This window comes from Miniopterus natalensis, chromosome 12 (genome assembly GCF_054644295.1).
Source record: "Miniopterus natalensis isolate mMinNat1 chromosome 12, mMinNat1.hap1, whole genome shotgun sequence".
In the NCBI taxonomy this organism is placed as follows: domain Eukaryota; kingdom Metazoa; phylum Chordata; class Mammalia; order Chiroptera; family Miniopteridae; genus Miniopterus; species Miniopterus natalensis.
The window spans coordinates 46,953,163-46,970,938 of NC_142092.1; the positions used below are offsets into that span (position 1 = coordinate 46,953,163).

General features: G+C 39.2%; 1 protein-coding gene across 2 annotated transcripts in view; it reads right to left on the reverse strand.

Annotated features, from left to right (window-relative positions):
- Window positions 1–17,776, reverse strand: part of KIF24 (kinesin family member 24) — a 50,494-nt gene that overhangs the window by 7,549 nt on the left and 25,169 nt on the right. For both annotated transcript variants that reach the window (XM_087822752.1, XM_016222852.2), the window contains 5 exons: window positions 16,145–16,232; window positions 8,831–8,952; window positions 7,914–8,019; window positions 2,580–2,651; window positions 622–731 (listed from right to left, as the gene is read on the reverse strand). In XM_087822752.1, the coding sequence (XP_087678878.1) occupies window positions 622–731; window positions 2,580–2,651; window positions 7,914–8,019; window positions 8,831–8,952; window positions 16,145–16,232 (498 nt within the window). The remainder of the gene's footprint in view (window positions 1–621; window positions 732–2,579; window positions 2,652–7,913; window positions 8,020–8,830; window positions 8,953–16,144; window positions 16,233–17,776) is intronic.

Sequence of the window (17,776 nt, forward strand, 5' to 3'; positions counted from 1 at the left end):
GGATACTAAAGATTCTTCAACAGTAATTAAAAAAATGGGTTTCCCTCAAATAGTTTGTTAACCTTGGAGACAACTTCTAGGAGACTAACAAGGAGGATGTAAGACAGGACCAGGCAGCAAAGTGGAGGAAAGGAGGTAATGAGAGCATCTCGCATCTCATCCACCGCAGGAAACGTGACCACAGTGTAAGGGGCACTAGCTCTGGCAACAACTCCCAATGAGCCCTTTTAAAGAGCCCTTTTCTGGGCCTCAGACTATTCTTCTATAACATGTCTGGGTTGGTTTCTTCTAAGTGCTTCTGCCTTGACAAGCAGTATGCATTCTATCCCTTACAATTAGGGCAGAGGCTAGTGGGAAGATTCCATTCCAGAGAAAGATTTCATCTCCCATTAGCCATTTAAAAGCTACCGAACATGGGAATGTATCACCTTCCTCCTGTCACATTCATACTTATAAAATGTCAGGGCCTCACAGGTCACATTTTTCAAATGACCAATTGCACAAAACTCTGGTGATAGGATCACTTCCCCAAGAACGGACTTGTGGAGCTCAAGGTCAGATCCCTGTGTGTGGCTGTAACACAGACACACACACATGACCTGCCACCTGAGAGGGGCTCACCGGTCAGCATAGCGCAAGGTATTCAGAGTGTGTTCGGTGGCCATGTGGCTTGGTGAGATATTGGCGATCATGCAGGTTTTGGCATTGCCGATGAAAGAGTCTTTCAGGACCTGTCCAAAACAGAAGGCAGGCCAATTAACAATGGGCATGTTGACTACTTATTGGATGCAGGACACTGGGCTACAGTTCCCCTTGTCTACAAAAAAGGAAATTCACAAAAGAAGAAACACAATAAATACAAAAAAGGTATTTCATCGCAAATCAAAGAAATGAAAACCATTATAAAAACTAATACTTTTTTCACCCATAAGATTAAGAAAGATTCAAGATACCCTGCCCTCTGAGGGCCTAGGGAAATGGGCTCTTATCCACTGCTAAATGGCCCATGTACTGTGTACCAAGCTTTTGGGAGAGCAGTTTGTCAATATGTATCGAAATGTAAAAAATGCACACACTATTGGTTTGGCAAATCTAGGAGTCTATACATGAAACAAACTAGGTAATTGTAAACTGAATACAATACAGTCATTCAAAATAATTATGTATCTATCTGTACTTAGGTACATGGAAAGACCTAAAACCATCTTAGAGTGAAAAAGATATGATTCTATAACTCTATAGGTGGATCTTCATATGGATCTAGGGCAGAGAGATGCTTGGAAGGATGTTCACCAAAATGTAGCAGTGGTTGTCACTGGGAGGTAGGATTTTCAGGTACCTTTCCCCATCTTCTTTGTATGTATTGTTTAAAATATTATTATTTTAATTAAATAGGAACACATTTTCTGGGATGAGGACTAATCACCTATAAGAAGGGTTTCCTAGGTCCCTGGTTGAAATCATGTTTGAGAAGACACACTCTAACCCATAGCTCACCAACTCTGCCTAGTAAGGAGTTATGTTATTATAGGTTCTGCCCCAGCCCCTGTGCAGCTGCTAGTCTAGCTGCACAGAGTGAAAACCTCTCCCAGAGCATAAAGATCTTCACCTAGACTGCCCTCTACCTACTCTGTCCTCTAGTGTGCACAGGACACGGTGAAGAAAGGAACCAGGGACAACCATAACTGTATTCACAACTGTTTGTACCTAGGCAGATCCCCCCATGGGCCATCTTCTGCAGCAATTACAGATGCTGACTTACTGGTGTTTCTGTTAATAAATATGAAGCACATTTTTCATGACAGAAAAACAGATGAAAAAATTACCTATAGTTCTACCACTCAGAATAATCAGTTAACAAATGCATAATTTTTCTGCATAGTTTTTACCCATCCCATATTTTAAACTATAGATCTTGATCATCTTTCCTATCAGTACATGTCAAAACTATCATTCTTTTTAACTGCAGCCATTAGTTTTTGTATTGAAACACTGGTCTAAGTCTTACAGCTACGAAAGTACCAAGTATAGCTACACCACACCTCCTTCAAAGGCTCAGAGACTCCATTAAATCAACAAGGCTTCGCCTGGCTGGGCGTGGCTCAGCGGTTGAGCATCAACCTATGATCCAGGAGACTGCGGTTCGATTCCTGATCAGGGCACATGCCCAGGTTGCGGACTCGATCCCCAGTCAGGGGCGTGACCCTCTCATCACTGATATTTCTATTTCTCTCTCTCCCTTTCCTTTCCCCTTTCTGAAATCAATAAATATATATTAAAATAAAATTTAAAAATCAACAAGGTTTCTTTACATTAGAAATAGGCAGAAAGCTGTTGGATGATGACCAAAAGAGCACTGCTGTCCTCATGGGAGTCTGGCTGCCTCGTACCGCAGATTTCTCTGCCTGAGGATGCCCCTCTCTCCTCCGAGACTAAGAACTGGAAGGAACATCTCTTCTCCCCCTCCCCCATGCTTAGCATCATGCCCTGCTGGCAGTGGATGCTCTGCTGAACAAATGAATGGAAGAGGGAACAAATGAATGAACCAGAACAAACTCAAAGCTCACATTTAACTTTACCTGAGTTAATTTGCTTTGCCGGAAGGGAGTATGAGTGTGTTCTTGATCCAATGCTCGGATACATTCCTTTAGCTGCAAACACACCAAATACCATATGCAATGAGAGAATAACAGATCAGATTTTTCTTACATTCAAAAGAAAGCCAATCCCCCAAAACAAAAGGTCAAATGCCCTGGTAGTTTACTGTTCAACAAGAAAAATCAAGCCAGACTGGGACACATGATACTAGCTGTGCCTAGGGAAAGTTTCTCCACCTTAAAAGCTGTGACTAGCCCTGACAGCGTGGAACAGACAAACCCACAGGTCTTCCCGAGTCTAAGCTTGTATTATATAGCAGCAGTTCTGGTTTGCAAGCTGCCTCTCTTTCTTCTCATACTCTTCCCAACTACAGAAACATTTATAGTAGAGAAAATATTTATACCACTCCCCCCACTTCCCCGGTCACAGGTGCACACCTGTAACTGTAGATTCAAGTGTAGATTAAGATATAAGTTGTCTGAATGGGGCAAGAGAAATTCTAGAGCCAGAGCTGGGAAGGAACTGAGAATCACCTAGGTCTACCTCCTCATTTTAAAAAAGCAGGGATTGTGGCCCAAAGATAAGAGCATGTCACTTGCTCCTGGGCATAGCCTGTCAGACAAGTGCTCACAGGACATCACTAGTGCCAGCAGAGACCTGGATATGCAGATCTCCAAGGGGCAACAGGTAGAGCACGGGTGGAGGGACAAGATGAGAGAGGAGAAATCTATTACTGAGTCATGCATCTAGGCTAAAAGGCAGTAAATGAAAAGGAAGGTAGGAAAGAGAATGGAAGGAAGCCCTTGGATGTGCCAGTGCTGGGAGTTCACCAAGACAGGTAAGTAGCTTTGAGAGTTTGCCGTGGCTGTTCTTGGCTGCAACCATACATGCCTACAGCTAAACCTTATCTATCTAAGAAGCTGCAGGTATAAAAAGGTATACGGGAATTTCAATTTCCTCTTTTATTGCAAACCAATCCAATATCCCCAAACTTTAGCACAGGGAAGATTCTCCAGAATGGATGAACAGGTAACCAAACCATGCCCCTGAGTTCCATCTACCCCTTATATACTCAAGTCTAAGTGCGGCCGCCAATCCCTATGAGGCCTTGGGAAATGGAAATAGACTTTACTAACCACTAAGAATATCCAAGGAAAATACACAGGAGAGAAACAAGGGGCACCTTTGTGCACCTCACAGAGTACAAGATTTTGATCCTATTCTAGATGGCTTGTTTCCAGGCCCCTTTACATGCTATTGCTCATGTGTGATAGGCATAGTCAAGCCCTAAAGGGTTGTATGACTTCATAGGTACTCCTTGCCAGGTTTCATAGTTGATTCCTGGATCATAGTTTTGTTGTTATTTTTTTTGTGTGTTTTTTTTAATATATTTATTGATTTTAGAGAGAGGAAGGGAGAGGGAGAGAGAGAGAGAAACAGCAGTGATGAGAGAGAGTCATTGATCGGCTGCCTCCTACATGCCCCTGACTGGGGATTGAGCCCACAACCCAGGCATATGCCCTGGCCAGGAATTGAACCGGATCCTAGGTCGATGCTCAACCACTGAGCCACACTGGCAGGGCCTGGACCATAGTTTTAAATATGAGAATCACAGATTTCTAGCTAGAGGCTATGGACCCTTGGCCAATCTACTTAACCCATCTGAGCCTCAGAATCCTGAACTATAAAGTGGGGATAAAAGAGCTTGCTTAACTTACTTCGCAGAGGTGTGAAGACTAAACTGACTAGCATATAGTAAGTGCTCAAAATATATTGGTTCTAGGGTTCCTTGGAGAAATGGCTGACTTCAGCATTAGGGCTGGGAAAGTATATACAAGATGAGAGTATGACATCTTGTAGTGCCAAAAGGCAAGAAGATGCTCAAACAATGATGGGGTATGTCAAAAGGATATAAGGGCCAATTAGAAAGAGCTCCCAATAGCCAAATCTGGGACAATTTGAAGCAAACAAAATAAATAATGATGGAAATGAATTATAACCTAACAATAAAATAAATATCAATTTACTGTTATAAATAAATAATCTAGTAAATAAATAAATCGAAGAGAAAGAACTGCTCTTTCTTACAGCAATTCCAACTGGAATTCGCAATTCCAATGGAAATAGAGAATCCCATCAGGTAAACACTACAGTAAATGTTGCAGGTAAGAATCATCAATGGATGCTAAAATAAGGCAGCAAAAGTGTGATGTAGCCCTGGCTTAGTGGTTAGAGCATCAGCCCGCACACCGAAGGGTTGCAGGTTTGATTTCTGGTCAAGGGCATGTGCTTAAGTGGCAGGATCGATCCCTGCTCAATCTGGGAGTGTGTGGGAGGCAACCAACTGAAGTGTCTTGCTCACATCGATGTTTCTCCCTTTCTCCCTCTCTCCTTCCCTCTCTTCTACTCTCTCTAAAAAATCAACGGAAAAAATATCCTTGGGTGAGGATTAACAAAAAAAGAAGGAAAAAAAAAGAAACGAAAAAGTGCAGAACAGTGTTTACAGTATGCTACCTTTTTTTCCTAAGAAAAAGGGGTGAATACTATATATATATATATATATATATATATATATATATATATAGAAAAAGATTATCAAAATGGAGGAAAAGTAAAAGTTGAGGGGATGGGATGAACACTAGAATTCTCTGAATGTGGCTTGTTTTACAATTTTCACTTTAACTAATATGAAGTGATAAGCTTAAACACAGAGAGAAGAATTATTCCAAGTGGTTTCCCAACACAATATTATGATTATATATCCCTAGTGAGATATAACCTAAGGATAAAAAGGAAACTGCAGCCTGGTCGGGCATGGCTCAGCGGGTTGAGCATCAACCTAGGATCCAAAAGACTGCAGTTCGATTCCTGGTCAGGGCACATGCCTGGGTTGTGGCCTTGATCCCCAGTCAGGGGCACGCAAGAGGTAGCCGATCAATGACTCATCATTGATGTTTCTATCTCTCCCTCTCCCTTCCTCTTTCTGAAATCAATAAAGATACATTAAAAAAGAAAAAAGGAAACTGCAAAGAAATCTTAATCTGAATTCAGTTATCATATTAGTAATAATAGCATTATTTTGAAATATATATATTGAAATAGAGCAAATACATTACATTAATGTTTTAGGATTTAAGAATTCTAGCATAAGAGAAAAGGGAGAGAAATACAAATTCAAAACATTAAGCAAAAACCCTACAATCTTTTTATTGCTACTTAGCCTCACTGCAGCTTTCTTTTTCATTAAAAATTGTTTTTCAGCCCTGGCTGGTGTTGCTCAGTGTTTAGAACATCGGGTCATGCACTGAACTGTCGCTGGTTTGATTCTCAGTCAAGGGCAGGTACCTGGGTTTCAGGTTCAATCCCCCTTGCCCTGTTTGGGGCTTGTATTGGAGGCAACCAATCAATATGTCTCTCTCATATTGATGTTTCTCTCTCCCCCTCCCTCCCTTCCATTCTCTGTCTTAAAAAATATAAACATATATATATATATATATATATATACACACATACATACATATATATACATACATGTATGTGTGTGTGTATATACATACATATATATATGTATGTATGTATGAACAGGTAACCAAACCATGCCCGAGTTCCATCTACCTCTTATATACTCAAGTATATAAGTGATGTTCATCAATGGCTCTAAAACCATTAGGTGAAAAGGCTAATGGGAAACTTTATAATGGAAAAATTAGGCTGACAACACTTGAATCTTTCTTAATTCTTAAAATCACAAAAAGAAACTAGACATTTTGTACCTCTTAATGTGTTCCTACAGGAAGTCTAAGAATGTCCCATGAATTATTCTTGAGAAAAAAAAAAAAGAATCGAAATCTGATCAATCCTCTAGATCAGCACCTCCCCAATAGAAATATGTGAGCTACAAATGCAAACCATATATGTTATTTTAAATTTCTAATATCTGCACTAATATATATTAATTATATTAAATACATAATCTTAATTATATATTTTAGTTAATCTGATATATCAAAAAATATTATTTCAGCATGTAATCAATATGAAAAAAGAGATATATTTTACATGCTTCAAAATCCAGTGTGTATTTTACACTTAGAGTATATCTCAATTCAGACTCGCCACATTTCAAGTGCTCAATAGCCACATGCAGCTTAGTGGCTACCATACTGAACAGCACAAACATAGATCTTAACCACTTTATAGAAAATATAAAGGATAGAGTACCATGTTACACATCAACATGGGGATGTAGTCAGCCTAATCTAGACTTTGGGAAAACTTATAGGATAGTGACCCAGTTTTTTTAAACAAATACATTGATATAAAAAGAGAGACAGACAGAGAGACAGAAGAACTGATATGGAATAAAAGAGATATATCAACCAAAGGATCTTATTTGCATCTTGATTTGAACAAACCAACTATAAAAAGACATTTATGGGCCCTGGCTGGTGTCCTCAGTGGACAGAGCATGGGTGTTCACACTGTAGGGTCTAAGGTTTGATTTCCAGTCAAGGGCATGTACCTGGGTTGCAGGTTTGATCTCCAGGGTAAGGGAGGAAACCAGTGGATGCCTGTCTCTCACATCAATGTCTGTCTCTCTCCCTGTGTCTCTCTCTATGTCTCTCCCCAGCCCCTTCCTTCCCTCCTTTCCACTCTCGCTAAAAATCAATGGAAAAAATATCTTCGAGTGAGGATTAACAAAAATAAAACCAATCAAACAAAAAAAAGACATTTATGGGACAACTGGAGAAACTATAATACTTAAATGGTTAATAGATGACATTAAATAATTATTTCTTTAGGTATGAAATGGTATAATTATATTAAAAATAAGAGTCCTTATCTCATAATGAAATATTTGTGGAAGAAATAACATGATGACAGGACTTGCTTTAAAATAACCCAACTAGGGAAAAGAATGTATTGGTTAGATTTTTCACATGTTGGAGCTGGGTGACAAGATTTTTGAGAAATCATTATACTATTTGTTCTAGTTTTTTATGTTTGAAAAATTAATACAATTTTAAAACTCGATGAGAGGGAGAAAGCTTACCTAAGTTAACCATTCAGCAATTTCAGAAATATTTCTCTATTCCTAATTGGCATGGATTGACCGGGAGCTTCTGAAAGAGTTGCCTAGAATTGCTGAGAATTTGACTGGGCAGCCTCCATCTCCATGCCTGGAATTCATTGCCAGTTGAGAGCATGTCCTTACTCTGTTGTTTCCATCCCACCCTCATCCACTCTGGATAAATGTAAAGAGGGGGAAAATCTCTCAAGAAGGATTTTTAGATTAAAGCTTTCAAACAACTTACAGCCAGAAGACTCTGGTTAATTTCTGCGCCTTCCATCTTTGTCTGTCTATCTGAGTCTCTGGCATCTGCTGCTCTTTCACTGCCAGCCAAGTCAATGAAAGAGATCCTAGAGAAAAGACACAGCAGGGATGATTTCTTTGGCGCTTTGGTTTATTTCTATATCAGTCAGCATTTTGTAATAGTCGGAAGAAATTAACACTGGCCCATACTCAGGGGAAAAAGACATTACTGTCAGCTTTCCAAAAGTATTGCAAAATTCTAATCTGTCTGCTGCTGCTGGCACCATTTACCCAGACACTTTCGTTGGTTTTAATCATTCGTGAGCAAGTATGACTGAAATTAATAAGACAGTCTTTCCATAAGGTTAAATGACCACAATGTAAATCACTTAGGGGACCACTTAGATAATTAAATAGAAACTTTTGTGGGCTACTTTCCAGCCAAAAAAAGAAAAAAATAAAGGAAGGAAGGAAAAAAGAAGACTCATTACTCAGAGGTGAGATAGGCTCATCCATCAGTGTGGCAGAGTTTGCTAAGATAGCACCAGAGAAGCAATGAATGTACCCAATTGTCTTATGGCTTCTTTCAAGAAGGATGGATTAATTTTCCTTTTTTTGGCCTGTAAGCTCTCTGAGATGCATGCCCTGCTCTTCCTCTACTGATACTGTGTTTCAAGTTAGAAGCAATCAATGTTCCTTTTAATAACTTAGGGTTGACCAACAATAGGCCATTACTTCATGGTTAATCAACTGATGGCACTTCAGTACAATGATTTATTTCAGAGCTAACAACTCTACTCTGTATTCCTGAAATAAAGAACTCCACGATGGCAGGGTGTCCTGTTGTTGCTAACACATATTTCAAAGTCACATTAGGAAAAGGCAGACAATGCAATTCCCTGAATATTTCCAGCTCACCTGCCAAATGTCCGCTTGGCTGAATCTTTAATCTGAATTTGGATGATAGCATGGGAGCGGGAGGAGTCTGCATTAACTCCAGTGGCCCCGGTGCTGCGTTCCTTGCTGCCCTTCAGAATCACCTGAAAAATAAAATCCATAGGGTGACTTCCCCAAGGAGTAAACAAAGCCCTCCAGCTCCCAAGAGTGGGCTGAATGCAATAGAGACCAGACATGTTACTTTGTCAGTACAATGCAGTTTTTCCCCTTCATGTTAAAAGCTGCCTGAACACTAAATCATAGAGAGTAAATACCCAACAGCAATGAAAACAATGTGGAATACTAATCTTGGGGGAGAACATTCAATAGCTCGAAAGCTAATTTAGTTCTTGATCTCATACATTTTTTTAGTATCTTTGATGGATTTAACCTGACAAAAATCCCTAGGGCATAACTTGGCTTCAAAGCAAGGTGCCATAATTCCCACCTATCTTAGTAACTGAAACAAAGGACAGAAATGTGCATCATGGAATTGACTGATCACATCCACCTGTTCCACCAGGATGCAGTCAGTCATAAAGGGGGTCAGGCCTGATGTGTGGGAACACGGAAATGATGAGTTATTGCAAATGCCATGAGTCCATGATTTTCCTTGAGACCAATTACCCTCCAAACAGGAATAAAGACTAACCTGGGTCCCCTCTGGCCATAGGGAATGGGGGAGAGGAGGTAAAACCTCAGGACTGGCCTCTAGCCACTGAAAACACAGCCATATATGAACATGCTGGCCCGATTTTGGATAGAGGGAGTATTAATTTCTGAGAATCAAAAAGGTGAAAAACTTTAAACATATTATTTGATAAAATCCTCACAACAGCCTAATGTGAGGTGATTATTATTATACCCAGTTTACAGTTGAGGAATAAACTCAGAGGTTGATTTCCTCACAAACAGCTGTAGTGTGGCAGAACCAAATCTCACATCCAGCATGTATGACTCCGAAGCCCATGTGGTTTCTACTACACTGTGGGGCATTGATGATAAATTTATTTATATTGCAGTAAATTAAGGGTAAAAAAGTCCTATCTCATTTTTCCACAGTCTCTCATAATTTTAATTTATATCACATTGAACACAGCTACAGTTTCCAAATTAAGAGTCCAAAAGTTGTCAGTCAAGCTTCCACAACAGGCCAAAAAATATCTTAACAAGTAAGGGCTTGTGCATTTTAAAAACTTAAGTAACTAATAAGTTCCTCCATGGTCTGAGCAATAGTTATGTTTTTACAGATTAATTGTGAGATTTAGAATTATATTTTAGAATGAAATTTAGAGTCATACTGTGAATCTACTAATTTTGTAAATAGCTTGCAAAAAGCTTAGAGGGACTATCTGATAAATCCTGTGATGACAACCTATTAATTTATAAAACTAGATTATCAACTACATGAATAGCATGTTGCTGCTAATCAGAAATCAGAAAAGTCAGAGCAGTAATCCCTCACACTGAGTGTGGCAAGTGCCAAAAGAAAGTACTGTTAACTAAGCTTAGATGCTGGTTAGTTCACTTAAGGCCATATATGTGACTGAACCATCTAGTTTAAATGCACTTCCTCATCCTAGCTTCTCCCTATCACCCCTTCAAGCTTACACAGATTGTAACAATACAATGATGATGGACCATCTTAGATTTGTATTGTTCTTTATATCAAACTTTTTTTTATTAGAAAATTAAGACATTAATTTTCCAACTTCCTGTGGAAAAGTTGGAAAATTTAGGAAAAGGGTACAAAAGAAAATATATACCTCCCATAATCCCAGAGTTAACAAGATTCCTGTGCATTTCCTCCTAGAGTTTCAGGGTTCTCACAGTTTTGTTTTATCTTTTACAAACACCATGAAGAGATAAGAGAGATCTTTTAAATCTCCACATTTGTGTGAGCAATATGCTTGATGGATAAGGGAGGGATCACAGAAAAGTTAAGTGACTTACCCAAGGTCACATAGATAGAATATGGTCAGGCTAGGGATAGGAGCCAGGTACCCTCTGCCACATGTAATGATGATACTTCTGCTGGCACCTAGTGAGAGCTCTGAGAAGCATCAAGGCTACACCTGGTCAGGAACTGTGGATATGGACAGGAAGTGGAAAGGATGGCCTTGTGGTGAAATTCACCCCCAGAGGAGTCAGGAAAGACTGGCTTCTGGGGTTCTATAATAGAGTTTTGCACTTGGCTTTTCACTGCATCTTGTCTACCATGATGTACTAGGTACCTGTGAATACTTTCAAAAAACCTAACATATTGTTGAGGCAACCTTTCCTGACTAAATGCCTTTTAGGGAAGGCATGAAGGAATTTCTGGTCCTTGGTCCAGTTTCCTCACCTTCAGTAACAGCCTGAAATCATCATGACTTTCAGAAACTGGGGAATAAAGCAGCTGAGCTCTAAGGAGTAAAAAATGAGGCAGTTTGTGAAGATTATCAGACAAAATTTTGTAAATGACATACAACTCAAGTGTAGCAGTTAAGAGACTGAAATCTTAAGTTAGACTATCTGGGTTCACATGCCAGCTCTAGCATATGGTTGTGTGAACTTTTGCAATGTGTGAACATTTGCAAGTCACTTAACATTTTAGGGTCTCATTTTCTTACCTATAAAATGGTACTCTCATAGTACCATAAATGGCACATAGTAAGTTTTCAATAAATATTAATTTTTAAAAAGATACTAAAGAGCTAACATCTCCATGTAAACTTCCAAAACTTAAACTATTTTCACAAATGTAAACCAATAAGTTTCATGGGGAAATAGAGTTTTAGAGATCAACATGAGATTCCACGGGCTCCCAAGTACAAGAAAGGAAAAAAAAAAAGAAAAAGAAAGGAAGGAAGGAAAGGAGGAAGTGAGGGAGGAAGAAAGAGAATAGAGAGAGAGAAAAAAAAAGACTATTTTGGGTAAATATAAGTCTAGGAGTAGCCCTGGCCAGTGTGGCTCAGTTGGTCAAGAGTTGTCTCATGCCCCCCCCCCCCAAAAGGTTGCCAGTCAGGGCACATGCTCTGGTTGCAGGCTGGATGCCCAGGAGGTGCAGTGCAGGAGGCAGCTGATTGATGATTCTTTCATCATTGATGTTTCTATCTCTCTCTCCCTTCCTCTCTCTAAAATCAATTAAAAAAATTTTAATATTAAACAAAGAATAATAGCTGTTACAAATTGAGCTAGCATCACAGTAAGCATTTTATGTACGTTATCTCATTTCCTTGTCTATTATTAGACCCAGTCATCTACTATCATCCACATGTTTCAGGTTCAGAAAAGTAAAAGACATGTTCCAGGATATATGGCACTAGGACCCAGCTCCATTTGGTTATAAGGATTTAATCATCAAGCTTCCTGCACAAATATCAAAGAAGACCTATAAGTACTTCAATAAGAGACGCAATGTGTATAGATTAAGTCTCTATCACTGGCATACAACTGAGGCTCATCTAGGGTAAGCTCTTTCTATGTGGGCCTCTGTTACCCATTACAGCCAAGGAAATGATAAAAATAACAATAATAAAGCTGCCAGTGTGAGTCAGGTAACAAGTGGCCCTATCTGAGTGAGCCTGAGAGTGATCTGTGAGGGAAACACTTGAAGATGATACCTGAGGGTGACACTTGAGCAAACACATGGGTGATACCTGAGTGAGCATGAACAGTGACACCTGAGAGATAGTGAAAGTGTGACATCTGAGTTAGCAAGTGCTGTTGTTTCGAGTCAATAAATGTTTATGAGGGTAACTGTGTCAGATATTCATAATTCATACCAACTTTCCAACTTGATCTCAGCTGGCTTTCTTCTTGTACAACCTCATATACTACAGACTGAGGGTATCAATGGCAATACGCTGACTAACGAGAAACTTCTTTTTGTTTTTCTTAGGAAAGAAACATACCTTAGGATAGAGCAGTGCCATAAACTCTTCCAGGGTGAGAGTGTGATTTGACACCAGATTGCCCATTAGCACAGTTACGGTCCATAGCAAAGGAAAGGGGACTTCCTCTTAGTGTTTGCTCCTTTCCCACTGAATTGGTCCAATCTCCAGGGACAAAGGCATCATGAGGACCAAATCTCTTGAAACTCCCAGCCAAAAGAACAAATGGCTGGGAAAAGTGGGGCCAAGGGAATCAGTGTATGAGAAACAATTTCCTTAGGACTCCACAGTGGAGGGAGTTCTGGACAGGTAAGAATGGTCACAGTCTCAGGGAAGCCCCTTCAACACATCCCCCACACTTTTGTTCTGTACCTGCCTTTGCAATCCAAGGGGCTCTTGGCTCTTAGGTGACCTCTAAAACAGCCATACTCAGGTGCTAACTTCAGGTTTTGGATCCCAGAAATCTAATAATCACACAAGTATGAGGTCCCATTCCTTAAACAAAATTTACCTATTTGTCCCAGGAAAAAGAAACTGTCAGGAAAAGACATGTCATCGGTGGGCCACCCTGCCATTTCATGCACCCAAGTCCATGGAGGGGTACATTGTGAAGCTGTTCTAAAGGTGAATATTGTCAAGTACCCAGCTTGTCCTTCCAGTCTTCTCCCTTTGACTCTAAGCCAGGCTTGGTGGATATACTAGAAGATGACTATGATGGCTGCATGTTAGAATCACCTGGGGAACTTTTAAAATAACACCCACCTTCATACATTGGTGGTGGGAATGTAAAAATGGCGCAGGCATTTTGGAAAACAGTTTGCAGTTCTTCAAAAAGTAAGACCCAGTAATTCCACTCCTAGGCATATACTCAAGAAAACTGAAAACATACTTCCACACAAAAACTTGTACTTGATATTATTCATAATAGCCAAAAAGTGGAAATAACTTACATATTCATCAACTGATGAATGAATAAATAAAATATATCCATACAGTAGAATATTATTTAGCATAAAAGGAATGAAATACTGATACATGCTACAACATGAATGAATGTTGAAAATATATTAAGTGAAAAAAAGACAGAGGCAAAAGGTTATATATTATAGGATTCTATTTATATGATATGACCAGAATAGGGAAATGCATAGAGATAGAAATTAGTGGTTGCCAGGCACTGGAGATGCAGGGGAAATAAAGAAGTAACTGGCTAATGGTGTGGGGTTTCATTTTGACATGATGAAAATGTTCTGGAATTAGATAGTGGTGATGGCTGTACAACTTTTTGAAAATACCAAAAAAAAAAAAAAAATCACTCAATTGTATATTTTAAAAGGGTGAATATTACGGTATGTGTATTATATCTTAATAAAAATTGTATTAAAAAACCACTGAAGTGTACACTTTAAAAAGGTGAATTTTATGGTATGCGAACTATATTTCAATTTAAAATAATAATACCCACATCTGGGCTCACCCTTGAGAGATTCTGATTTAACTGGCCTCACATGGACTCAAGCAAGCATTAAAAGACATGATGGAACTAGAAAGACAAGCCATGGAACAAGACAACATGCTTATGACACAAAACACTGACAAAAGACTCATCTTCAGAATATACGAATCAGCAAAAGACAGATGACCCAAAAATGAAGAAAAAAACCCGAACTGGCATTCCCAAAAGAGGAAATTAAAAAGATAAAGTTAAAAATATGAAAAGCTATTCAATTTCAATTTTAATCAGCAAAATGGGAATTAAAGATATAATTACACTTTCAAACAGGCAAAAATTCAAAAATCAAAGAAAGTGTTGGTGAAGATGAAGAGCAATGGGTTTGCTCATATACTGCTTGTGGGAGTGTACACTGCTTTGGGAAGCAGCTGGCATCTTGTAGGAAAGTGGAAGATAAGCATTTCACAACATAACCTAGAGTTATGCTGGGTACTGAAATACATGTATAAGGACACTGACAGCCACGCTGTTCAGCAGGGCCCCAGATAGAAAGAACCCCAATTGTTCATTAACAGTGGAATGGTTAAATAAACTGTGCTACATTCATATGATTAATAACTGCAAGTAAAAATGAACAAAACTCAAAAGCATAATGTTGAGAAAAAGCAGCAAGACACAAAAGAATACATACAGTGTGATTCTATTCGTACAGAATTTAAAAAAACAACAGGTAAGAACTAAGTTATATCTATGGATAACAGATAATCGGTAAAAATAACAAAGAACAAGAAAATAATCAGCATAAAAGTCAGATAGGGGATATGATTGTATTCTTGTGGGGTTCTGCAATGTTCTATTTCTTTTTTTCTTTTTAAAATATATTTTTATTGATTTCGGAGAGAGGGAGGGAGAGGGAGAGATAGAAACATCAGTGATGAGAATCACTGATGGGCTGCCTCCTGCAAGCCCCCTACTGGGGATCGAGCCTGCAATCCAGGCACGTGGAATTCAACCATGATCTCCTGGTTCATAAGTCGATGCTCAACCACTGAGCCACACCGGCTAGGCATGCAATGTTCTATTTCTTAATGTGAGTTCTATTTCTTAAGTTGATTATGAGGGCGCTTGTTTCTACTATACATTTTAGGTTTTATGCATTTTTCTGTATAGTGCTATTTTCCACAATAAAAAAAGGTTAAACCATTTTAAGTAAGGAAAAAATCCCCCTAATGATCTAATGTAAAGCCAGGTTGAGGACCACTGCATTAAAGGAAGGTTCACCAGAAATATATCTGTATATAAGCTAATAAGTTCCCAGAACAGGAAAAAAAAGCTAAATATTCTAAACTATTAACAGTAGATATCTCAGTGGAGAATGGGGAGTACTATACAGTAAGTTAGAGAAGACTTTATTTTTCTATCATATATTTTTTAATGTTTAGATGTAATAAGGAGCAAGGGTTACTTTGGTTATCATAAAAAGATAACTTTTAATAAAAGAAGATTTTAAAATACCTTTGGAAGGATACACACACAAAAACTTAAAAAAAAGTTTCTTCAGGAAAAAGCAATGGAAGGGATATTTTCATTGTACCTTTTGAATTTTGAACCCGTGAAAGCACTACCTATTAAAATTTTTATTCAAAATAAGAATATTTCTCTCTAGCAGCTTTTCCCAGAGCCCACTACTCATTAGCAGCCTTTGAAACTGGTGCAAGAGTATCCTCTCATGCATTAGGTTTTCCCAAATCCCACACCTCCCACTACCATGGCAGTTAGACAACCACCATATAGAGAAAAAATCAATCCTCTAAGAGGAGGACTCACATTTTATAAATGTGAAGTGGTGTGCTTGCCATTGCCCTTTGCCTAACTAAATCTGAGTCCATTATACTTGCTAGATAACAAAATGAATTCTTCCCCTGTACTTAGGCTGCTACAGTGGTATAGTAAAGAAGGGAGAGTTACCTCCAAGAGGAGCTCCACACTATCCACCTGGAGCTCTCGCAGTCCCACAATCTGTACCACGTGCTTGCTATCTTCTCTTGCGAAGAGCCTGCAGAGGCAAGAACATGGTTGGTATGACAGAGCTGCTGTAATAGACTTTGTTTTTGCCTCCCCAGAAACCACTCCCCCACCAATAAGTAGCAGTTTTGCCCTCTGGGTGGGATTGATGTGCATTCTCCCCAACCATTCCCACACCTCCTGGCCCCCACCCAGGGCTTCAGACATGGTCCTTGATTGTTGTAAACAAATCAGCATCTTTAGCTACAATTAGAAGAATGAAAGTATAGGAGGGAAGGGGGAAAAAAAGAATGAGTATATAACTCAGATCTATGCCAATCAGTGGATAGCGTATTCCTGCCTAGAGTGACTAGTTCAGGAATAGATATGGGATCTTTGCAGGTCCAATAAAAACAAAGTTCTAATCTCTGGTTGTTACGTGCCTGGGGGTGAGGTGCTCTCACTCTCTAGAAATGAGAGCATGTGGCCCTGAGAGCAGTTGCAGCCATGTAGCATTCAAAAGAGAGACAGTTCTGGAATAAAGTTAACACCATAGAAGGTAGAGCAGAGATGGAAAGAAACTGGGTCCTTATAACACCCCTGAGCTGCTATAGTAAAAAGACCCTAACGCCTGACTGTCCTCTAGGCTTTCTAGTTACATGAGCTAATGACTTCCTTAAATGCTTAAGACAGTATATGTGGGGTTTTATTTTACTTGCAACATAAGCAGTCCTGATATATCTTCTAAGGAGCAAGGAAGAGCTGGTGCTGCAACTGAATGCTTTAGGCTTGCATGTAAGGTAATGAGTGGTTATAGTCTACCATCATCATTAAACCAGACCCATCAAGGGGCATGTATTTAATCTATCAAAGACTCTTAAAATTATTTTTTCCCTTAATAAGATACTGATTAAGGTTAGGAATGAAGCCTGGCTGGCGTGGCTCAGTGGTTGAGTATCGACCTAGGATCCAGCAGATCACAGTTCAATTCCTGGTCAGGGCACATACCCAAGTTGCAGGCTCGATCCCCAGCAGGGGGTGTGAAGGAGGCATCCAATCAGTGACTCTCTCATCACTGATGTTTCTATCTCCCTCTCCCTCTCCCTTCCTCTCTCTGAAATCAACAAAAATACATTAAAAAAAAAAAAAAGGCTAGGAATGGAATTCCATTTCATGAAAAAAGAAATTTTCTCCAAAAAAATTTGTTCTTAGCCTATGATTCCCTAAAGTTTCCAAGTATTTACAAGATTGGAGAAAACAGTTCACTGATGCCCATGACTGTTCAGAAAACAACTCTGTTAGAATAGTTAGGCTTCTGGAATAAAAGAAGGATCTAGCTTTCAGAGCCCTCATGTCATTCCTGAACATACTTCCCGGGTCCTATGCCCTGAGCTCACCTCAGAAAGGCTCCTAAATGGACACCTAAAATATACTGCTAGATTTTTAAATCCTATAAGCAAGATTTCTTTTTTTTTTTAATCCTCACCCGAGGATATTTTTCCATTGCTTTTCAGAGAGAGTGGAAGAGAGAAAGAGAGAAACATTGATGTGAGAGAGGGCTGACGCTCTAACCACTGAGCCAAATCGGCTAGAGCT